Source organism: Nelumbo nucifera, chromosome 4, assembly GCF_055504915.1.
Source record: "Nelumbo nucifera cultivar China Antique chromosome 4, China Antique-T2T, whole genome shotgun sequence".
Classification (NCBI taxonomy): Eukaryota; Viridiplantae; Streptophyta; class Magnoliopsida; order Proteales; family Nelumbonaceae; genus Nelumbo; species Nelumbo nucifera.
In genome coordinates, this window is record NC_142652.1 from 1,716,460 (window position 1) to 1,741,622 (window position 25,163).

Consider the following 25,163-nt stretch of genomic DNA (forward strand, 5'->3'; position numbering starts at 1 on the left):
ACCTAAGTGATATTCTCATATTATGTAAGACTTCTATGGGACATGGGTAACATCCTCCTCAATCTCCACCTTGTTATCTCTTGGTCTTCAATCCTAAGTGTACCTAAATTTCCACTCCTATTATTATTAAATTTACATTGCATATGTTCTGTTTGTTTTTATTGTAAAACCTATTGATTTAGGGCACTTGTCGATAAATCTAATTTTGCATTCAATCCTTCTTAGTTTCATCTTTCAATACTATGTAATCAGCAAACAGCAAGCACCATGGGACATCTCCTAAATATGATTAGTCAATTAATACATAAATAGTGCAAATAGAATAAGGACAATTATGCTGAAGACCAGCTAAGTACAATAATCTCTCAGCATTTAAACCAAAATGAAGTGTCAGATATGGAGATACTATCAGTTCTTTTCTCTGTGCATTCAACTTTATTTATTTATTTATTGCCTAGGGGGGATAATGATGAGAACATGAAGAAATTATTTACTTCCATATTCTGGATAATTATTTAATTTTATATGGTGATAAATTTCCTTTTGCAGTACAAATTCTTGGTTGATGGTGTATGGCGGTTCAATGAGCAGGAGCCTTGCGTTACTGATGAGTATGGGGCAGTGAATAATATTATATTTGTGAAGGAACTGGAGTTTGCCCCTTCAATTTTACATAATGAGGCTCCTAAATCTGGCATGGATGTTGATAATGGCATCTTTCAGCACCCGGTTAGTTTATAAATTATTTCATGGCTAATTATTTATTTCTATTTTCTTTTTCTATTTCCTACTGAAGGCATCTCATTAATCCTTTTCATGCATTTTAATAGCATACATGTTGTTTATTCCTGTTATACCAACCAGGCTTCATTGTCAGGTGGCATGCACCAGGAACCAGTCTCACAGATTTTAGATGGTGATATAGATGCTTTCCGTCGCCATCTTTCCATACTATTGTCAAGATATACAACATATGAATTGCTTCCTATGTCGGGCAAGGTTTGCATTCCTTCGCAACTTCTTTTTGAGCTATAAAAATTCCTGTGTGATTTCTATATTTAGAAGCTCATTGGTTTTTTCTGATTAGAATTACTGGATAACTTTCAGGTTGTTGCCTTGGATCTTATATTGCCTGTTAAACAAGCATTTCATATTATGTATGAACAGGTAGGCATGCTCTTTTTGAGCTTCTACTCTCTCTTTGTATCGATTAAGGAAATTGAGATATTTCAATGCACCCTTGATTTTCCAGCTGATATTTCATTTGGTTTTTAAAGTTGAGCAAAAATTTCCATGCAGAGATTATTCTCCTTAAGTCAGCTTGGGTCTTATATGACCTGAATGGCAGTATTCAAGGTTTCAGTTGCTAAAGTGTCTCAAATATGTACAACAACATCCAAGCATATCAACTATTATGATGTGCTAAATATACCATATTAGCAATGTATGATGCTAATACTGTTGTAAAATTTCATGAGACTAGTAGGCTACTTTTGAATAATTGCATTCTTTTTAATGATAAATGATTTCATTATCTTAATCATTAAGAGTTAAAAAGAATGCAATTATTCAAATGTAGCCTAGTAGTATAAAAAATGTCACAAGACTTATTGGGTAAAACCATTGGAGGGTTTCTCATCTTACTCCAAAGAAGACATAATAAGGAATTGGGGTTTGTAGCTGGATGTACCCTTAAAAAGGGTGATGATTCAAAAGGAATGACTACCACCAGAGTGGGGATTAATAAAACTTAACTTTGATGGCTGCAGCCTTGGATTTTTGGATCATCAGGAGTGGGAGGAGTATTTAGAGATGAGAAGGGACATGTAATGGCCCTTTTCTCAGTGAATGTGATTCTGACGTTGTAATTGGATGGATGCTGAATAAGGAGAAAGCTTTGTGGTTCTAATATCCTATAGGCATGAACTCAAGAAGATTAAATGGCTGACTAGAAATTGTCAAGTGAATAATCAATGGGTGCAAAGGTTGGGTAATAGCGTGGATGATTGCAAACTTGTCATTATTCAATCATTGTGTATGGAGCTGTGAAAGACTTCTTTGGGGTTATTAGGGGCTTGAGGCAACAATCCTTTATCTTCCTTTATTCTTATTGCAGATATTTTATGAGACTAATATCAAGGGCTGATGGGATGTTATTGGTGAAGGGTTGGAGAGTGGGAAGAGAAGGGGAGGTGCTTAGCCACTTAAAATTTGCTTACGACATAATCATTTTTTTTGTGGTGGGGAGAATAGATGTTGGGTGGAAAAACCTAAGGCTATTGGTGAGACTCTTTGAGAATGTGTCAAATGACTAAAATCTAAAAGTTAATTGGGGCAAGAGCATGGTGGTAGGGATAAATCTGGGAAAAGAGGAAGTAGAGTCTAGAGCAGCATTGTTAGGATGTGTTTCTTGTGGGTGGCCAATGAAGTATCTTGGTCTCCCATTAGGTGCAAACCCTAGATCTAATAGCGTTTAAGTTCCAGTGATCAAGAAATTTGAAAAGAAATTGGCAGTTTGGAAAAGGAACTACATCTTTTTGGAGGGAGAATTACTCTAATTAAGTCTACCTTAGCTAAACTCCCTATGTATTATCTCTTGGTGTTTAGAATGCCACAAGTAGTTGTCAATAGGATTGGGAGGATAATGAGAGACTTCCTTTAGGACCCTAGGGAGAGTAAGGACCAATGATTTAAAAAGGCATGCCTCAAGAATGCCTAGGCACTCCAAGCGGGGTGCATTTTAAGTTATGCGCGCCTTGCCTAGGCCCTAGGTGCAGCACTTTCAAAAGGCGAGCGCCTAGTGTGCCTTGTTTTTCAACCCAGGTGTGTGCCTTTTTTTTGCGTTTTTTGTTCTTTTTTGAACCTAGCCAGAGCATAGTGTTGTTTATTCATTCATCCTAATAAAATATCTTCTTAAAAGGCATTTAAAATTATAAAATCATTTTTTGTGTAAGGATTAAGAATTTAAGACCCTAACATGGACTTCTTTGGGCTTGCCTCAAGGGGCTTGGTACAAAGGCAGCTCGTAGAATCAAGAATGCAAGTTGTTTTACATCACATTAGCTATTTAAAGTAATGCAATTGAAAAAAAAGAGATTGTGGGTTTTACATGCTTGAAAATGTTTTATATGTTTGATTTTATTTCTAAATTTTAATTGGCATATGCTTTACATGTTATGCTTATGCATTTTAATTTTAGATAATAGGTTTTTTAAAACATTTATTTTAAAATTTAAGTTTATATTTTTATTAATATTTTTTATTTTTATTTTTTTTTGACATTTTTTGTATTTTGGCACCTTGCTTCAAAAAGGCGTGCACCTTGCCTTGCGCCTTAGGCACAAATTGCCCTTGCACTTTTAAAACATTGGTAAGGACCATCTGGTTAAATGGGAAGTAGTGTGCAGAAGGAAAGAGGAACATAATTTGGGAATAAGGAATTGGCCCTACTTGGGATGTGGTTGTGGAAATTTCCAGTGGAACATGAGAAGCTTTGGACAAAGTAGTGGAGAGTATTCATGGGGTTATGGGCAATGGATTGGGTGTTGGATTCTTGCAAAGAACCAATCTTGCTTCTCCTTGGAAAGCCATCCACAACATCCTTTGTTTTTTATAGGAAACTGTAACTTTCATGAAGTTTGAGAATTATAGAATTTCAACTGCCATTTTCCAAAAAGGGGACCCCTCATAACATAGTCAATATACAAGCATGCCCAAAACAAAGTCTCCCTATTAACCCCTTGCTTTGCTAAAACATCAGCCAACCCGTTTGCTGACCTCCTAACCCAGTTAAATTGTGCTCCTATCTCCCTTGTCAAGTTCATAATTTCCCTTATATGCTGTCTAGGGGCCAAGCACACAAATTATTTGTTGCATCCATCCTACGACCAATTTTGAATCCCCCTCCCCTTCTAACTGTTGGAAACCCAACTGTTTAGCCAATCTGAGCCCTTGAAGGAGCACCATTACTTCTGCTCTTAATGAGTCACCCACCCCTAAAGGGCCAGACAATAGGGCCAAAACTCTTCCTTCCATATCTCTAAACACACCCCCAATTCCAGATGGACCAGGGCTGCCCATAGAGCTGGCATCAAAGTTCAATTTCACAGAAAGCTGTAAAGGAGGGGTCTACTCATGAAAGATAGGAGGGATGGAGTGTTACGATCCATTTGTCCCATGTTGGTAGTATGGGATGCTAATGTGAGGTATCCCACATCGGTAGTATGGGATGCTGTTGTGGGGTATATATGTGTTTGGGTTCCCTCCCTCTTAACAGCTAGCTTTTAGGGGTGAGTTCTCCTAAAGCATATAACAAATGGTATTAGAGCCTACACTATGCCTCCCAGTTGCAATCGTGCGGCACAGGTGGTGACGTCGGTATTGCAGTGTCCAGCTGGGACTAGGTGGACTAGTGCAAAGCCAGTCTGTGTGAGCGCCGGGACTGCAGAGCATGGTAGAATGTTACGATCCATTTGTCCCATGTTGGTAGTATGGGATGCTGTTACGGGGTATATATGTGTTTGGGTTCCCTCCCTCTAACAGCTAGCTTTTAGGGGTGAGTTCTCCTAAAGCACATAACATGGAGGAGCCTGCTACTATGTTCCAATCTCTAAGCAAGTCATCTACAGAAAAATCCTTGAAGAAATCCATAGTTTTCAACCAATGTATCGCCTTGATGGTGATGCCTTCTATAAGTTGAAGCAATGTTTTTTCTTGCCCTTGGAAAATCCTGTTATTTCTCTCTTCCCAAACTGCTCACACAATAGCTGCTCTCGTTGTTCTCCACATCACCCTTCCCTTCTTTGGTTGTTGGAAGAAATTAGAGTTTAAAAGGTCTGTCACTCTCGTTGTTCCACTTCCTTTGTTTCTTAATCATATCAGGTATGATCTCTCCTTTGGCGATAAAGTAAAATTTTGTTAAGATATTTGGGTAGGGGATGCTCCTCTGAAAAATCCATTCCCTTCTTTGTACACTTTATCCACCTTAAAAGGTAAACCTATCTCTAACCTTTTGGGGTTGGGAGGGAAAGCAGCAACTTTAGGAGGGATAGGGATGCACCACACTTCCTTCACAGGAAAGGATAAAGGAGGGAGGTTGGAAGCCACTAGAGAATTGAAAAAAGAAGCACAAGAAATAAAAAAACAGGGTTATGACCCAACACCCTACCGTCCCCTTTAATGAAATAAAACACCACCCCCTCCAGAATATTTCAAAAGGTTAGAGACCTGGGGAGCCTCTGAATCCCTAAGACTTAGTTTGGAAAGAGTACAAATACAAATATGTGCAGTACAAATAGACACAAAACAATGCAAAATACAAGGTTTTGCACTGTACATATTTGTATTTGTACTCCTTCCAAACTGAGCCTAAGGTTCCTCCTAAACCCCATGTTCCAGTCAGAGGAGCATTAATACTTTTAATATGTTACAAAGAAGAGGGCCCAATTGGTGTATTTCCCCTAACTAATGTCCATTCCCTTTAGTGAAATAAAACATCACCCCCTCCAGAATATTCAAAAGGTTATAGACCTGGGGAACCTCGAATCCCTAAGGTTCCTCCTAAACCCCAAGTTCCAGTCAAAGGAGCATTAATACTTTTGATTTGTTACAAAGAAGAGGACCCAACTAGTTTATTTCCCCTAACTAGTGTATAATGTGCAAACTGAATGACAAGACTGTTCCTAGGCTTAGGAACATTACTGTGATATTAATAAAATTCTACTGTTATAATAATTATAAAAAAATGATTAAGATAGTGAAACAATATGCCCTCATGCACTGTTCTCAAAGGCTGTCTGTTCCTAGGCCTAGGAGAGAAGTCTCTCCTTCATGGCTAACTTATGGTTTATCTCAAATCTCTGTATTATGGGTAGCTCTAAATCGAAGTATCCAAAGGTTAAATAATAGTGGAAGGTATGGGCTGAAATCTATAGATTGGATGGTAAAGCAATGTAAAGTTTGAGAAATCAAATATTAGGTTACAGACATTTTGGGGTTATCCTAGGATAGGAAGGTTAACCATGAGGTGCTCCCGAGGAGGGAAAAAATGATTGAGGGTTTAAAGGATGTCTATGATTGGGAAAAATCTTAAGATTTAAGGTAGATATTCCACTGATGCATGTCTAATCCAATAGATATTGTAAGGATGTGAAATGTGCCCTAGGTTTGGTTTTATACAATTTTAGGGTTGTTTAGAGTGTAAGAAATTTGCTTGGGATGAAAGGTTCACTCTTTCTTCTTATAGTAATTGATTAGGCCTATGTAAGCAGATAATGTTAAAGGGATTTTCAAGAATGAAGATTAACCAAGAATATGATCAACAATACATAATATTTTTTCCTGGTCAGTAACTGTTAAAAGTATTCGTTACTCATTGTTTTGTGTAATGGTAAAATCTTGCTGACAAGTGTGAGAAAACAGGTTTGAGTCTGAGCACTATCACTTTGTGAAAAATAATGCCAGAGGTTAGGTTTGTATCAAGTCTACCCCTCCCAAGACCCCAGATAACTGGAACCAACACTGAGTAATGACCTTTTTAACTGTTACAAGTATAGTGGCTAGCCTCAGCTAGCCATCTTATATATGATATGCATCAAGAATATAGATATTAAAAAAAGTAGCAAAAACTCAAGAAAGATTCAAGTACAATGCAACAACAGCCAAGAATCAACCAAGATTCATCCATGAAGTTTATTAATTTTTATTTGCTTTCTGATGAGGCTTTATCTTCTTTCTTCAAGATCTAGTATTATCTGGAATTTTTGCAGGGACTTTCCGTTGTACCTATTTGGGATGACTGCAACAGACAGTTCTGTGGCATGTTGACCGCTTCTGACTTCATTTTGATCTTAACAGAGGTATTGGTCCCAACTTCATTTGTATGTTTATCATATTGTTTCATTATTTTTCATGCCTTTTATGATTACATGGTTTTGATTGTCAAATTCTTTTTAACTTGGAAGTTTTTTCAAAGAAAAATACTGTAGGAATATTAAGGAAAACCATTGAAAAATGGGACCCACTTGCAGGACTGGAAGCATGGGTTCCAAATGGTTTTTAATTATGGGCAACAACAGACATAGTGGTAGCAAAGGGTATGGTCTTGTTCTCCTAGGATTGAGGAAGAACTGAAATTAGTGTTTTTCATTAATTAAAAACTATGTTTTTAGTAGCCAATGCCATATGGTTGGGATAAGACTTTGATGATAATGATGATGAAAAGCTATGCTTTTAAAGAGTTGAAAGAAATAAGGCTTAAGTTTGCTTAAGGAAGGAAAAGAGGGAGCACTTTTAATACAATTAATTGGTATTCAGGTGCCTAATGAGAGAGCATGCATGGTGGTGAGTTTGGTTGTTCAACCAGATGGTTAGTGAGGTGAAACAGTCAAAACCATAAAAAACTCAGGACCTAGTCAACTACCAGGGTCAAAGGCAGATTTTTTTTTTCTTTTTTGATAATTGAATGGTGATTTTATTAACAAGATAAGAAATCTATTACAGGCATCCCAAGGAGAGGCACGAGGTGCAACCTCTCCTTCAAAGAAAATTACAGATTAAAGAAAAGAGAATAGAATACAGTGCATCCCAGTACAAATTTTCCCTGTTAACCCCTTGTTTAGCAAGGCAATCAGCCAAGCCATTTGCCGACCTTCCCACCCATTATAAACTAATGTTCATGTTTCTTGTTAACCACTTGGCTTTCTTTAAGAGATCCCTGTAGCACCAAACCCCCGAATCCGAATCAGCCAGCCAACCTACAACAACTTTAGAATCTCCTTCAATTATTAAATTTTCCACTCCAAGTTGATGTGCAATTTGAATACCTTGTAGGGCTGCTAAAAGTTCAGCCCTATTAGAGTCTCCTGGGTCAAAGGCAGACTGAAGACACTGCAAATTTTAATTAGATTGTTTCTCAGTTTTTATTTATTTTTATTGGAATTAGCTTGGTTTCTTAGCTGAAGTAGCAATTATGACATGAAAAATAGTAAACATTAAGAGTAGAATAAATGCAACATTACATAGTCTATAACCTGGGGGATGGAGCCTTATTTTGTAAATCAAGTTGGAGACACAGAGAATATCTTTGTTTGGGATATGATAAATGAAATAATGGGAAAAAAAAGGGGACAATTTCCTATTATAAGAGAAAGATATAAAAAGAGAAGGAGAGCCTATGTTAATTCTAAGAAAAGTCTAAGTGGCAAAGCCCCTAATTCGTATCCGGTCAAAATCTTGGTTAATTGATCGAAGTGGGTAGCTTCAGTAGACCCATAGATCATGGAACAAATAGGGTGGGTAGTCCCAACTACCACACTACACGTATATATGCGAACCCCCCTCGTTACTGTACGTGCGACTCTCACCGCATACGGCTCACACAAAGACTCCTAAATCCATTCGGAGCCTTTTCTTCCACCTCTCCTCTCCAATCCTCGATCAAACTTGCTCTCCCCAAGTGCTATGAAATGGGGGCCTTCGCCTATCGTGGGCGGGCTGGCCATAGGTTCGAATCCTGCCACCTTGATTGTGGATCATCCTGTGGTTACCGGATGATGGGAAAGCAGAAATTTTGAAATGAGCACGAAATGTCAATAAATGACTTGTCTCATTATTCGTTATTTCCGGGTCTTTTCGTTGCATTCACTTACAACAAGAATCAACCACCAGCGTTTGGTGCAGCACCTGCATTTTGGTGCATTCTTCTTCCTTTCCTCATTCCATCATATTCCTAATAAATTATCCAATTACAATGTATTAACCGCTAATGTACCTTTCTTTTATCAAATCTCAGGGACATGGTATATATATATACATATATATATATATATAGTCAAGGTGTCTTGGATAAAAAGAAGTGCCAATTTCTTTAGTGATGGGCTAGCAAAGCAAGGGATGAATAAAGCCTCTATTTTCTGGGTTCAATTGTAACATTTTGTTTGTTTTGGTTTTGTTTGATTTTCTAGGGGAGAGATAAGAGAGTTTATCTCTCTTTTTCCTTGTAATTTGCTTGGTTTTCTAATAAAGCTATAAAGCTTACTTGATAGATAGATAGATAGAAAATCAATAAATATAATACTATAAATGTAATACCTAAAGTTTCAAAAAAAAATTGAGTTATTTATCAAAAAAATATGTGATTAAAACTTTCCAAATTAGTCATATTTTGAAATTAAATCTGATGAGGGCAGATTTGGCCCTCCAGTGAAATTGCGACACGTGGCACCTCGTGACAACTAGGCAAGCACCCAGGCAACAACTTACCAAGTTGGTGTCCCCCTCGGGCACCGGTCTGGCTGGCCTGGCGTGACCTGCACGCGGCCCACGGGCGACTTGCACGCGGCCTGGCGCGGCCCGCGCGACCTGCGCTTGGCCTGCGCGACCTGGCCGGATCAGCCTACCACAGGCGCCGACCTGGCAACCTGGCCCGGACACAGGCGTCGACCTGGCAATCTGGCCCGGACACAGGCGCCGACTTGACAACCTGACCCGGACACAGGCGCCGACCTAACAATCTGACCTGGACACAAGCGCCGACCTGACAACCTGACCCGGACACAGGTGCCGGCCTGGCAACCTGGCCCGGACACCGACCCGCCGACTAACACAGGCGCCGACCTGACAACCTGGCCTGGACACAGGCGCCGGCCTAGCAACCTGGCCCGGACACCGACCCGCCGACTGACATAGGCACCGACCTGACAACCTGGCCCAGCGCCGACCTGGCCGCCTGGCACAAGCGCCAGCCTGACAACCTCGAGGAGTTCATCACCGTACCCCGGTTCTGACGGGATATGACGTCTTACCATTTGAAGGCTTTTCACCCACCTAACCCGCGAGGGCACCACTATATAAGGACTCCGACCCCCAAAGACAAAGGAGAGAAGAAAAAAGGATGGTAACCCCCGCTCTCTAGCTCTCTCATTTCTCTCCAAGCCCTCTGTAATCAGAATGCTAACTTAGGCATCGGAGAGAAGAAAAAAGGATGGTAACCCCCGCTCTCTAGCTCTCTCATTTCTCTCCAAGCCCTCTGTAATCAGAATGCTAACTTAGGCATCGGAGAGTCCCCGTTGGGAAAATACCCCCGGGTCCTCTGATTCAGTTCTCGCAGGTCCCTCAGCTCCCGCCGTCTACAAAAGGGGAGAAAATCACCTCACGCGGAGGGTAGTCGGGTTGCGCTGCACTAGGGAGCTCCACCATCCTCTGAGTTGCAGACCGCCTAGGAGCAAGTCAAGTGACGAGTTCGCCATCAGGCAGTTCGCCACCAGGGAGCACTACCAGGCAGTTCGCCATCAGGCAGTTCGCCACCAGGCAGTTCGCCCCCAGGCAGTTCGCCACCAGGTAGCTCGCCACTAGGCAGTTCGCCACCAGGCAGTTCGCCACTAGGGAGCACTACCAGGCAATTCGCCATCAGGCAGTTCGCCACCAGGCAGTTCGCCATCAGGCAGTTCGCCACCAGGGAGCACTACCAGGCAGTTCACCACCAGGCAGTTCGCCCCCAGGCAGTTCGCCACCAGGGAGCACCACCAGGCAGTTCGTCACCAAGTAGTTCTCCCCCAGGGAGTTCGCCACCAAGTAGCTCATCACCAAGGCACGTCACCACCGAGTCAAACAACAAGGTACTTAGCCAAAAAATTTATACATCACAAAAAATGGTACGTGACCAAAAACGGTTACATCAAAATCCAATATAAGTAGACCCATTGACCTATGAAACTAAGCCCCCACCACACCATATCTAATAATATTAAAGAAAATCAAGATTAGATCATGTAGAGGGGCACTATCAGAGGAGAGATTGGTCATACTAATAGTGTTAGAAAGGATATGCTATTAAACAAACGGAATGGTAAAACAGGATTCAATTTTGTGGACTGACTGAAGATGGACTTAGAAGCTTTCAAGGATGGAGTTGCGCCAGTCAATTTTCAGTGGTTTGATCACCACCAATGCATAATTTTCATTAGTATCTCTATTTCTGGGGCAGTTCAATGGTAGATTTTATCTTACTACTCTCAGTACTAAAGAATTCACAACTTATTTAAGTTGTCTGATCTACCTAATGACTCTGCTGTATGGTGACTATAATTATAGCAAGTTTTGCTTCCATTTGATGGTATAGTTTGCTGAGGAAAATTATGAAAATGTTATTGATGAACTGAACTGATTATTGTGGTAAAAAGGTTTTAACAAGCTAATGATCCAATTGCAGGCTTCTCTGTTTACACTTAGCTCCTCCCTTGTGCTTGTCTGCATGCTGTTATTGGTCTTGTTTGTTTGACTTTCTATGTTTTGTTTATAAGGAAATTACTTCTGGTTCATTTCATGTGCAGCTTCATAATAATGTTACAATGCTGACTAATGAAGAACTTGAAATGCATTCAATTTCGGCTTGGAAAGAAGGGAAGCTTCAAATTCGTAGAGCATCTGATGTTCCTGTGCAATCACCAATTAGGAGGCCTTTGGTCCAAGTAAGCACTCTCTGTGATAAGATATTCCCTGTGCCCTTTTGGTAGATTATCAACATCCATTCCATTATTTATTTGGATCATATTTATTTATGTCATTACTACTAGTCGATAAACTCATGGTCTGAAGTGCCTATATATAATATTTAAGGTAAATAATCAATAGACTGGATTATATCTGTTCTTGCAAAAAGTTTTTATATTAGAGGTTCATGAGTAGAAAAAAAAATGAATTCATCATCATCCTCATTATCATTATCTGCCACAATCCCTTTCACCTTGTAAGTTCAGTTTCAAGGATTTTATTCCTATGTTCAACTGACATTGTCCATGTCTTTGGTTAAGGAGTGATTCAGTAAACCTTTTCTACTTCCTGAATCCATTTTCTTTTTGGCCCTCATGATATCCCTTCAGAGTGCTGGGCAATAAAGAAAAAACATTGTCAAATAATGAGTATATCTGAGATGAGTATGTTAAGATGCAATTGGCAAGACTAGAAAGGACAGAAGCAGGAATGAGTGCATTAGAGGGTTCTTACGAGTAGTCCCAATATAAGGGAAAAACAGCTGAGGTGGTTGTTCATGTGCACAGATGGCCAATGGCTGCAGCAAGGAGTAATTGGTTCAAATAGAAGTTTCTTAAAAGGCAACATAATCTGAAGTGGTAAAAACAATGATTTAGGTCCTGTTTGGTTCGCGGGAATAGGGTTCTGGAATCAGAATTGGAATGGGCCATTCCGATTCCAACTGTTTGGTTGGGTAGAATTGGTATCCCATTCCCATTCCCAGTGGCATGGCATTTCCCCATTTGAGGGAATGGCCATTCTCTCCCCCTCCTTTGGGAATGAAATCCCACTCCAGCTGATTTCAATTCCGATTCTGATTCCTGTCTGAACCAAACAGACTATGGTAATAGGCCATTCCAAGGGATTCTGATTCCATTTTTTTGATAAATAACATCAATTCCATTAAAATAATGAATAGATACAAGAAGATCCCCTTAGAGGCGCGAGGAGCAGCCTCTCCAAACAGCAAATACACAAACTACAACAGAGAAAACAAGAATGTTGAAATTAAAACAATAGTTACAATTGTGCTCAGAACAATGTTTCCCTATTTATCCCTTGTTTTGCCAAGACATCAGCAAAAGCATTAGCTGGTCTCCCAACCCATTGTACTGTTATAGACATATTTCTTGTCAGCCATTTGAATTTCTTTAACTCATTTTTGTAGCCCCAAGTTACATCCTCCGGATTATTTAACCAGTCCACCACTGTTTTAGAGTCTCCTTCAATCAGAAGCTGCTCCATGCCCACTTCTTTTGCAAGAAGTATTCCTTGTATTGCAGCTAGCAGTTCTGCCCGGATAGAGTTCCCAACTCCTAAAGGGCCAGAGTAGATTAAGATAACCTCTCCAGCCTCATTCCTCAGTACACCTCCCATCCCAGAGGGACCCGGGTTACCCTGGCTACTCCCATCAAAGTTCAGCTTCAAAGAACCAAGAGGAGGGGGGACCCAGCTAGTCACTGCCCTTCCCTTGTAGGAGGAACAGCTTGCTACCAACTTCCAATCCTTCCAACAATCAGTAAAAGTAAAATGGTTAAATAATTCTAGAGTCTTTAACCAATGCAAAGACCTGGACAAAATGCAGTCCTTTAAGGTTTGACTGCTTCTTCCTTTTTCTTGGAAGATTCTGGCATTCCTTTCTCCCATACTGTCCATAACAATGCTGCTCGTGAGCATCTCCACATTTTCCTTCCTCTTTTATGGGACCAAGAGAAGAAAGAAGGGTTAAAGATTGTGCTTACTTCTGTTGGCATATCCCAACTAGACCCAAACAAAGATAGAAGCCAAGCCTAGAGCTCTGCAGTGACACTACAAGATAAAAATAGATGATTACAATCCTCACCATGAGATCTGCAAAGAATGCACCAGTTTGGTGAAATACAAAGGTCGGGTCTTCTCTTTTGTAGGTTGTCCATCGTGTTTACTTTACCATGCCACACTTCCCAACACAAAGCCATAACCTTGGGGGGGACCGGCCTACACCAGACTTCTTTGAAAGGGAAACCCTGATGAGAGGGAGATTGGCAGAGGAACTTGAAAAAGGAACCACAAGAAAAAGACCCTTTGGGGTGAAAGGCCCAAATCCTTTTATCAGGTTTCGAGGGATCCAACCAAACCTTATCAAGGAGACATAGAAGAGTAGACAAACACTCAATTTCCTCATCCCTTAATCCTCTACGGAAACCAAAATCCCAAGACAAAGTTGGTAAGGATAAATTCGACGGAAGGAATTTTGAGATCACCTCATTTTTATACAAGGAAACAGAGTACAATGAAGGAAAAAGGTCTTTCAAAGGGAGATCTCCAACCCAAATGTCCTCCCAAAACCGAATAGAATTACCTAAACAAGCATCATACCTGACACAGCTAAGGAACTGTGGAAGAACTTTGTGAATTGCTTTCCAAGGTGTGGCTAGGTTAGCCCTCTTTGATGCACCAGTATCCCAACCACTATCTGAACATCCATGAATACTCTTCACTACTTCGTGTCAGAGTCTATCCCGCTCCAAAGGCCATCTCCACAACCACTTCCCTAACAGGGATTCTGATTCCATTTCCAACTGTGAACCAAACAGACCCTTAAAGATTTAAAATCTGACAGAAAACATGGTTCTTGATAGAGCACAATGGCTGGATAGGATTTGTATAGCTGAACACCAAATTGTTGGGATTAAGACTGAGTTCAGGCGGGTTCACTACGCATTCCTTAGTAGTGCATTTGACCTTTGTATCTTTGTTACAGTATCTCAATTTAGTTAGTTTCATTGCCAATTTTGTTTTCTCTTGATTGGAAACATAGTTTTCAAGGCGCCAAGGCGACCACAGGGCACCAAGGCGCCTAGGTGTTGGAATTTTAAAATGTTAATTTTCTTGAGTTTTACTTAATCTATACTTTTCTAAGCTATTTTATTGGTTTTGTGTGCTAACTAGCAAGCATGTACACTAACTATTAACTGAAAAAAAGAATAAGTGCAGGAACTAAGAAGGGAGGAGAGGAGTATATGGGCGGAAGAAGAAGAAGTATAGGGGATTAGGGGCAGGGAGGAGTATAGGCCCCTGTTTTTTCAAATAAAAAAGGGACTGAGACTATCGACTGATAACAGTCAGGGGCGGAGAGGAGTGTAGGAGCGGAGCCCCTGTTTTTTCAAAAAAAAGGGAATGAGACTAGGACTAGCGACTGAGAAGAAGTCTTCGGTTCTCCTCCCTCTCCGAAAATACCCTTATGTTATGCATAAATAAAAGAAAAAATCTTTGTATTGTTGTCTTAATAATAAAATGATAGCATGTAACCGGTTTTATTTTAAAAGAATAAAACATCTAAATAAATTTAAAAAAAAAAATCTTAGATGTATGTAGGCGCCTGCTTAAGTCTCTGGGCGGGCGCCTAGTATACAAAATCCAGGGCGTTTGGACGAGGCGACCATGGAAAACCGCCTAGTCGCCTAGGTATCACCTTGACAACTATGATTGGAAACAGAAATATGTTTGTTATATGAAGAGGAAATAATCAATAGAAATTGTAAAAGAGTAATGGGGTAAGTACAAGCCCCAGTGGAGTGCAGAAACAAAAAAAAAAGAACCAAGGGTAACTCCACCCTAATAAGGGGTTTCCATTTGTTGCCAATCAGTTCAGTTATAGTGGAAAAAGCATTCAGATTGTAGTGTCTTTTGTCTTTTGAGGCTCGAAGGACAAAATGAAGAGCATGGTCACTCAAGTGACCTCTGCACCTCACTTAATTACCCAACTTTTAGAAAAATATAAAAAACAGAACTTCAAAAATGCATAAAATATTTAAATGACCTATTAGCTTTATTCAACAATCTAGCAAAATTTAGGTTCATGGTGGAAATAATTCAGATAATTTTATTAGTCCCAAATATAAAGAACATCATAGAAAAGGAAACTGAGTGGTTTTCAATGGACTATAAGAACATATTGCAGCTTCATTCTCATTTAGATTAGTAGCTAATGGCTGCTTTGTCCTGCACAAAGGCCTTAATAACAAGAATAAGGAAATTTTGGAAGATGGAAGCATAGGAGGATAGCAAACCCCTGGTGGTAGCTTTGCAGGGTGTTCTTTTGCTATAACTGAGCAACGTAGAAGCTAGGCATTTCTGAGATTTGTTTCTTACTTGGATCAAAAGTGTTGAGAGGGAAAATCTGGAGTAAAATTGTATTGACTGTAACCATTCTTGAAAAGAATAATCACTGTAAGTTCTATTTGTCTAGTACTCAAGTGGGTCGCATCAGGTTTTTCCTCCAGCTTTTCATATGTAGTTGCTCCAAAAAGCGATGATTCGTTTGCAATATACAGTTATAAACATGTACCTGATGGCATGGTAAGTATATTCTATGTAATGTTATGAATAAGTGCCCCATTAACAGATACTAATCATATTTAACTTCAGTAACAACTGAATGAACTGAGGTGCACGCCTCTTGTATTTATGCTTTTTCGAAGAGGCATTTGCTTCACTTTCATTAGCCTTTGTATGGCTTTCTGTGCTTTCAACTATACTGCCTAGCATAGGTTTCTAGTGTATTGCTTCTAGTCTTTTTGTCTATTCATCTCAACATTAACCTCTGCTAAACTGATTCTATCAATATGATGTGATGTTATATGCCTGACTAAAAAGGGTAATGCAGGGGGAGACTTCACCCTCTACTAATATGAAGCTGAAATATGATGCAAGGGGAGATAATCAGGACTTATCCTGCTTATTTCCAAAACCCGGTAACAAGGACTTTTTAAAATGCAATGGTTACCAAGAGATACAAATAGGTTGGCTGATACACTAGCCAAACAAGGGGTTAATAGGGGTACTTGTTTTGGGCTCAGTTGTAATTAATCGCTTTTGGGTGGGGTAGGTTTATCCACCTCCCATTGGGAGGCTAATTTTTGTATATATTATTCTGTTTACATTAATAAAATTTTGTTGTTATCTATCAAAAAAAAAAAAAAAAGATTGAACTACAAATCTTTTAACTTATCTTCTGGTGTCTATGCAACTAGTGATTTGAGGATATTATTGATCTTACCTGATCATCTCTAATCAACAATCTTCTTATCATCTTACTGATCACCAAAAAAAGGAAGAAAAAGAAATAAAAGAATCTCTATATCAATCTTAGATCTTTACGACTTATGCCAGTATCCTGATATCTACAGGCTGGTCCACATGAGTCTCTACAAGATGTAGCTTTGAAGATTATTCGGAATAAGATATCAGTTATTCCCATCATCCATTCATCACAAGATGGGTCATCATCACAGTTACTACACCTTGCATGCCTATCGGGAATATTAAAATGTGCGCCATATTTCCAGCTTATCCTGGCTTATTCTGTCACTATCATTTATGCTCTTTTTTATGGCTTATGTTTTCCCTCAAAATTCCAGATATTTGCAGGCATTTGAGATACTCTCGTGGAGTTCTTCCTCTTCTGCAAAAACCTATTGGCAGGCTTCCTTTGGGTGCATGGGTGTCAGAAGCGGGAAGAGCAAATGGGTGCCAATTAACAACATTACAACTGGATAGTCCTCTAAGTGCTGCCCTTAATTTGTTAATAGAAGGTACATACTTAATCAAAGAAGACAAATGCAGATGTATTTTTTTTTAAACTGTAAGGTAAAGTATTTCATTAAAATCATAAAGACAAAATACAATGAAGACCCTGTATAAATGTGGATATGAATAGCTGTACACTTCAGATTAAAAAACACAAACTTCTCCTTATTTATTGGCAGATTTAAATTCTGATCCTAGATGATGTTTTACTATCAAGTAACTGCCTAAAGGTATCCGTAAGTAAAATAAAGTGAACTGTTTTTTTTATCAATAATAAAGTTAACTTTTTCAAAACATACCTAAGTGGAATAAAGCTCCTAAAAGCACTTGTCATAAAAAGATAAAACTCCTAAAGAACTATTTGACTTTTTCATAGTAATTGGTCATAATATTGTAAAGGCCAGTCTCCTACCTCACAACCCAACAATCTAGCTAGGCTTTCTACCTCCCCTCTCTCTTTACTTGTAATTTCTTTTCTTTATTTGTTACATCATATTATTATAAAAGAGAAGTTGGGCACCACCAGCCTAATTTTTTGACTCTCACACTTCTTTCTTCCCCTTCTCTTCTCCTATCTTCTCTCCTCTCTCTTCTCTCTCTCTATTCTTGTGAGAAAACATGGTATAAGAGCACAAATCTGGGCAATAGGAGTCGTTTTCTCTTCTGAATCATATCCATTCAACCCAGATTTCTGATTTCCTGAACAGTGAGGACAAGAAACCCTAATCGTCTAATAAGAACTACTTGTTTTTTTTTCTGGGTTCTTCCTTGGTCGTAGCGTCAAGGTAACCCTAGTAGGAGGAGGCCGATGTTGTGAAGCTTCCTTTCTCCTTTTTGGCTGATGCTGTGAAGGCTTAGTCGTGGTTGTGCATTGTAGAGAACACTGATGTGGGCCCCACAGCAGTGGTCCCCACTGTGTTCGTAGGACAGCATGTGTAGTTATTTGTTTCAGTTATAGTAGTGTTAGTTTGAGTCAGTTTGTTAATTCAGTTGTTATTTATTCAGTTTTTATTTACTTTATTTATCATGTAAGTACTAAGGGCAGATGTGTCATTTCCATTATGTACTGAACATAACCTATAAATAATAAGAGAGTGGTGGCGGCAGATCTGTTAGAATCTGTCCCTCCTTTCAACCCCTTGTGTTCTCCTGTTTCTCTTTTATTCCTTCTCCTTTCTCTCACTTTTCTTGAAACCTAAAACCTATTAGGATTCAAGATTGATTACAGTCTTGATCTTCTACTTGGTATCAGAGCCTATCTAGGGCTTCTCATGTGTGTCTAGTCCAGCCAACCACATGAGGACTAGCTAGGGCTGGAAGCTTATGAAGAAGTATTCGGTGGCTGAATCTTGGAGATTACCAGGAGAGGTTTGCAGCAGTTGAAGACTTGCCGCGGCTTGCAGAGAGTTGGTAATCAGGAAGAAGTAGCGAAGGTTAGGGTTCAGGTAACCCTGGAAGGCAGTAAACCGAAATCCATAAGTAAGTTTTTTTTTTATTGAGTTTCAGAGACTGCAATCAGTCGAGATAGGTTGGACCTATCTAGAAGGAGAGGCCGAACTGTTTTTAAGTTTGTTTCTAGGGTTTGACTGTTGGGCCGAACCCCCCCTCTCAGAGGTGATCAGTTTTAGGGTTTCATATTGCCCTACGACAAGTCCCACTTGTGCGGACTGCTTGGAGAGTGCAGCTGAGCACTTATTTCAGACCTACAGTTGAAACCCTAATTTTGCTCTCGCAGCAGTGGGCCCCACAGTAGTGATTTCAGAAAATAGCATCTCAGATTGACAGGCTGCCTGGTACTGTGCATGCCGATTGATTTCAAATTAGATTTGAGTTGATTTCTTTCCAACTCATACCTCTTCCTTCCATCAAGGTTGAACTTCGTAAAGTTCATTTGTTTACCTTTATAACTTGCTTCTGAAACAAACTTCTACATCCATTCTATTACTTCAAGACCTTCCAGCAATATTTTAGCTCTCTTTGCCTCCCTAATCTTCAAATTCTGCTGGCCTCTAATCCTTATCTCTTCAAGAATGAAAACTTTTGCTTCAATCTTTATCTCTTTCCTCCATTTGCAGCTTCTACAAACCTGTTCTCCATCTCTCGTGAATCCACAATTTTTTCACTCTCTACTTCACTCACTTTTTTTGAAGCTGGTAATAACCAAAGACCCTCAAACTCTTAAGATAAAATTTGATTATAAAAGAAAATGTAACTTTCGCATGTATGCATACAACAAGTTTCATATCCAATCACTTCATATTTAGGACTACCTAAAAGATTACTAATAACAAGGAACAAATGATACCCACCACAAATGCAGAGATCATAGTTATAACAGATGCTCCAATGAAACCCTCCCAAGTTTTCTTTGGTGATAACTTGATTAAAGGTGGCTTATGACTTGGTAGATTGGGATTTTTTATTAGAAGTTTTAAGAAACTGAGGTTTTGGAGAAAGGTGGTCTAGTTGGGTAAAAGGTTGCATGACTTCATGCCACTACTCTATTTTGGTGAATGGGGGTAGCTAGGGATTTTTTCCCTGCAAAGAGAGGTCTAAGACAAGGGGACCCTCTTCCCCCTTCCTTTTTACCTTAATAGTGGATGTTTTGAGTGTTATGATCTCTAGAGATGACTCCAGAAATATTTTTCATGGGTGGAGAGTAGGGAGGCAAGAAGTAGTAGTTACTCATTTACAATTTGCAGATGATATAATTCTCTTTTGTGAGGGAGAGCCTGATGAGATGATCAATCTGAAATTGTTGATAGAAGGTTTTGAAAAGGTCTCTAATTTGAGAGTGAATTGGAATAAAAGTTGTGTAGTTGGGGTTAATAGATCAGATGAGGAGGTGTCTTCCTTGGCTAGGTTGTTAGGTTGTGAGTGAAGTGATTGGCCTATAAAATACTTGGGTTTACCCTTGGGGGGAAATCCAAAGTCAGAAAGTTTCTGGTACCCAATCTTGGAAAGATTCACAAAGAGACTAGTAGGGTGGAAGAGGAATTACATCTCTTTAGGAGGCAGGATCACTTTAATTAAGTCAACTTTAGCAAATTTGCCAGTGTACTTCCTGTCTACCTTTAAAGTGCCTGTCAAGGTGGCAAATCAGTTGGAAAAAGTAATGAGAGATTTCCTTTGGGAACCTGGGGAGTCAAAAAAGGATCACCTAGTGAAGTGGGAAATGGTCTCTAGGACAAAAGACAAAGGGGGTTTAGGGATTGGAAATATCCGTCTAAGAAACATAGCACTCTTAGGTAAGTGGTTGTGGAGGTTTCCCAAGGAGCAAGAAAGTTTGTGGCATAGAGTGATAGAAAAAGCATACATGGATTGGCAGCAAATAGATGGGATGCTGGTATCAACCCAAGGGCTTCTCGTTCCTCTCTGTGGAAAGACATTGTTGGTATCTTGCTTGCCTTTTCTCCTTTCATCAGGTATGACACTTGTTCGGGTAATAAGGTCCTTTTTTGGGAGGGCGTTTGAGTTGGGGACCAGCCTCTTAAGGATAGGTACCCGGTCCTCTACTCCTTGTCCTTGAACAAATTTAAAGTCATCTCTACCTTTCGTGTTTCTAATGAGGCGTGGGATTTAGGGTTCAGGAGAGGGTTGAGGGAGTAAAAAATAGGGTTGGCAGATGATCTTTTCTCCCTTCTAAATTCAGTGTTTTTGGATCATTCTTGTCCTGATAATAGAATTTGGTCTAAAGAGTCCTCTGGTTGTTTTTCATGCTCTTCTTTCTTCAATGCTTTAGTGCAATCTTCCAATTTAGTTTACTCTTTTCCTATAAAAGAAGTGTGGAGTGCTCCTGTACCTCCAAAGGTGAGGGCTTTTTGTTGGGAAGTGGTTCTCCAAAAAATCAACACTTTGGACTTGCTTCAGAAAAAAAGACCGAATTGGTTCTTATCTCCTCATGTTTGTAGCCTTTACTTGAAGAGTGGTGAGATGGTAAATCATCTATAATATCTTGTCCTTTTGTTACTCTTATTTGGGATTGGCTTTCCTCTCTCTTTGGGTGTAGGTGGGTTCCTCCTACAAGCATGGTGGATCTTTTTGAATCTAGCTTTTTTCGTCAGTCAAAGAAAAGAGGAAGGGTAATGTAGAGAGCAACAAGGGCAGCAGTTATTTGGGCAGTATGGGAAGAGAGAAATGACAGAATCTTTCAAGGGAAAGAAAAATCAGCACATGAAGTCATAGAAGGGATCACCATCAAGATCATACATTGGATGAAATCGTTGGATCTGTTCAAGGACTTCTCTGTAGATGACTTAATTAGAGGGTGGAGCACGGTAGCAACTTCCTGCCCCTCTTTAGCTATTCAAGAGGACTGGTCGCCCCCGTTATCTTTGGATGTTAAGTTAAACTTTGATGGCGGTTCTATAGGTAATCCAGGCCCCTCTGGTATTGGGGGTGTCTTTAGAGATGGGGGAGGAAATGTCCTAGCCCTTTATTCTGCCCCGATAGGACTGGGGGACTCTCTTAGGGCAGAAGTTTTGGCACTCCTACAAGGGCTCAAGCTGGCAAAACAACTGGGTTTTCAGTAGTTGGAAGTTGAGCTAGACTTGAAACTGGTAATAGGCTGGATGCAAACAAACAGCCTAGGCGCCTAGTCCCTTAGACAACCTATAAGGGAGATTATGCAACTAACAAGGGAGCTTGAAGTCAGGTTTAAATGGAGTAGGAGATCAGCCAATGCAATGGCTGATACTTTAGCAACGCAAGGAGTTAGTAGGCAGAACCTTTTTTGGGCCTGTTTGTAATCTGTGGAGGGGTCACCTTGTTTTTTGAAGGTGACAGTTGTACTAAGTTTCTTAAAGAATTAATGGAAGTTACTGTTTCCAATAAAAAAAAAGTTATGCTGTACCCATTGCCGGCGTTCAAGACATACACATGACACATGTTGGGAGATCCATGGGAGGCCAAAGTGGGCTGTAAAGAACCAAGAACAGGGTAAGGCACAGGGTCAGAAGAAGTCTAATATAGCACACAATACAGAAAATGTGGCAACCCAAGAAACTCAGTCTACTAGGGTGTCAACAAATACTACTCGGGAGCACTTCACTAGTTCTGACCCCAAGGAAGATACCATGAACTCCTTTCGTAGTCATTTGGAATCATATGATAGGGCCTTGCGCCAAATGGACAGTTTAGCTACTGGTAACCCTTCTACTTCATTTACGTCTACATCAAGTAATGCAGCCTTTGCCTTTCATGTCTCCACTGCCACCAGCTCCCCCTGGATCATTGACTTAGGGGCATCTAATCACATGACCGGTAAGCCAAACATATTCCAGTCTTATAACCTTTTGTCAGGAAGGGATAAGGTGAGACTTGCAGATGGATCATTCTCCTCCATTGCAGGCCAATGATCAATATCCCTCCCTCATGGACTTAACCTAAATAATGTTTTGCATGTTCCTCAGCTTCCCATCAATCTTCTTTATGTTAGTAGCATCACAAACTCATTAAACTGTACTGTGACCTTTTTACCTGATTCATGTGTTTTCCAAGATCTAACATTTGGGAAGACGAGGATGCTTAGTGGATGGCCTCTACACTCTCAACAACAAGGCTGGTTTCTCAGTGTCATCCTTAGAGTCACATATTCAGTTAAATAAGAGTCAAATTTTTTTATGGCATAATCAGTTAGGTCATGTGTCTTTTGAAATAGTGAAATTCTTGTTTCCTTTTTTATTTAAGTCCTATTCAGTGTCAGATTTCCATTGTCAAACGTGTTAGTTGAGTAAGCAATGTAAAACAATATTTCATTCAAGTAATAAAAGATCCAGTTTTCCTTTCCATATTGTGTATTCTGATGTGTGGGAGCCTATTACAATAACTTCAGAGGGTGGGTATAAATACTTTATCACATTGATTGATGATTTCTCCTGTTATACATGGGTATTTCCCATGCATAGCAGAGACAAAGTACCAAAGATCGTGAGAGATTTCCAGAGGATGGTGCTTACACAATTTCATGTTGAAATTCAAATCTTTCAATCAAACAATGCGAAGGAATATTTCCATGGGCAGCTCAATGATTTCTTTGCTTCTCATGGATCCATTCATAGGAGCTCGTGTGCCAAAACACCTCAACAAAACGGTGTTGCAGAAAGAAAGAATAGACACCTCCTTGAGGTAGCCCAAGGGATGATGCTACATATGAATATTCCCAAATACTTGTTGCTGCTTATGTCATAAAACCACATGCCCTCCAGATTATTAAACTATAAGGCCCCTCATCAGTTATTGATCCCTCAGTCTCCTTTATTTTCCATTTCCATGAGGGTGTTCGGTTTTCATTCTTTTGTCCATGATTTATCTCCGTCCCGTGGTAAGTTGGATCCTCAGCCTATTCCTTGTATCTTTTTGGGGTATCCCTCCTCACAAAAGGGTTATCGGTGCTTTGATTCCGTGGGTCATAAGTTCTTTGTCTCCATGGATGTCTCGTTCTTTGAGTCTGAACCGTTCTTCCTTGCTTCTCCTCAGGAGGAGAGTAATGTGGAAGAGGAGAAGCAGGTTCGTGTCCAAGTCCGTCAAGTCTCTCTGTGGCTCTACCTTCTATTCCGGATCCTACTCCTTTTCGTGTCTTCCAATGTAAACGTCGTAGAGATTAGCAATGTGACAAAGATGTGGAGCCACCAAACACCGTCAGATTCCCAAGAGGTAAGTTTCACACCTTTTATTTCACCTGTTGATACCCTAGCTCCCATTTTGGTTGTGGATGACCTTGACATTCCTATTGCTCATAGAAAGGGAGTCAGGTCATGCACTACCAAACACCCCATTACCCAGTATGTTTCCTATGACCACATTTACACCTCTCACCGTGCCTTCCTATTTGTAGTTGATAGCATCCTCATACCCAGAAATGTGGTAGAGGCTTTATAATATCCTAAATGGATAGATGCTGTGAAGGAAGAGATTAATGCCCTCCATAAGAATCAAACATGGGAGTTGATGGATCTTCCAAAAGGGAAAGACCAAGTGGGGTGTAAGTGGGTGTTTACAATGAAATACAAGGCAGACGGGACAGTTGAAAGGTACAAAGCAAGGCTGGTAGTTAAAGGATACACTCAAGTCTATGGTGTTGACTATGATGAGATGTTTGCTCCAGTGGTTAAGATGAACTCAAATCGAGTTCTTTTATCATTCACTACAAACCTTGATTGGGAATTGCATCAACTCGATATAAAGAATGCCTTTTTAAATGGTGATCTGGAGGAGGAAGTGTACATGGTTCAACCCCCAGGTTTCTATGCCAAAGGAAGTGAAAATAAGGTGTGCAAGCTAAGAAAGTCCGTCTATGGCTTAAAACAATCTCTTAGAGCATGGTTCAGTAAATTTCATATGGCAGTTCAGCAAGTAGGGTTCAAACAATGGCAATCTGATCACACTCTCTTTGTGAAGATATGTTAGAAACAAGTGGCTGTGTTGATAGTTGTACGTGGATGATATCATAAAAAAAGGTGGCAATAGGTCACCGCCAAACCAAAAGGAACCAGAAAAAGCAGATAACAAACTTTAAAGCAAAGATACAACAGAAACCCAGAATTTTAAGAATTCAAAGAACTCCAGAAGTCTGCCCCAAAGTCTTCTTTCTTTAAGCCTTGAAATTCTGGCAGGATCAACACCCAACCAATTACTGATGAGCTCTGATCCGAGCCACCACCTCTTCCAAACTTCTCTTCTTTTTCTTTCCTTACAAACTTCCCAGCACACCACAAATGGAATGCAACTCCACATCAGCCTGACCTTAGAAGCACCCTGAATTCTTGGCCAATGTCCAAAAATTTCAGACTGATCTGAAATCGACCACATATCCATTTTAAGCAGCTTGAAGTAAAACCATATTGGGGAAATGAAACTGCAACGGTAGAACAAATGCATAATATTTTCTTCTCCAGATAAACACAGGGCACATCTGCTTGGAAATTGAAAATCTCGACTCTTTAGGATGTCCTGAGTCAGAATACACCCCCCCCCCCTCCCCCTAGCTATCAGCCATGCAAAGGCTTCCACTCTTGGGGGCACTGGTTTCCAAAGATTGCAATTTTGATAACAGATCCACACAT

The 25,163-nt window shown here is 40.0% G+C and overlaps 1 protein-coding gene across 3 annotated transcripts in view; it reads left to right on the top strand.

Annotated features, from left to right (window-relative positions):
• Positions 1 to 25,163, top strand: part of LOC104591901 (sucrose nonfermenting 4-like protein) — a 34,601-nt gene that overhangs the window by 4,668 nt on the left and 4,770 nt on the right. For all 3 annotated transcript variants that reach the window (XM_010251034.3, XM_010251035.3, XM_010251037.3), the window contains exons 3-9: positions 550 to 729; positions 865 to 999; positions 1,108 to 1,167; positions 6,768 to 6,857; positions 11,331 to 11,468; positions 16,701 to 16,842; positions 16,932 to 17,105. In XM_010251034.3, coding sequence (XP_010249336.1) covers positions 550 to 729; positions 865 to 999; positions 1,108 to 1,167; positions 6,768 to 6,857; positions 11,331 to 11,468; positions 16,701 to 16,842; positions 16,932 to 17,105 — 919 coding nt within the window. The remainder of the gene's footprint in view (positions 1 to 549; positions 730 to 864; positions 1,000 to 1,107; positions 1,168 to 6,767; positions 6,858 to 11,330; positions 11,469 to 16,700; positions 16,843 to 16,931; positions 17,106 to 25,163) is intronic.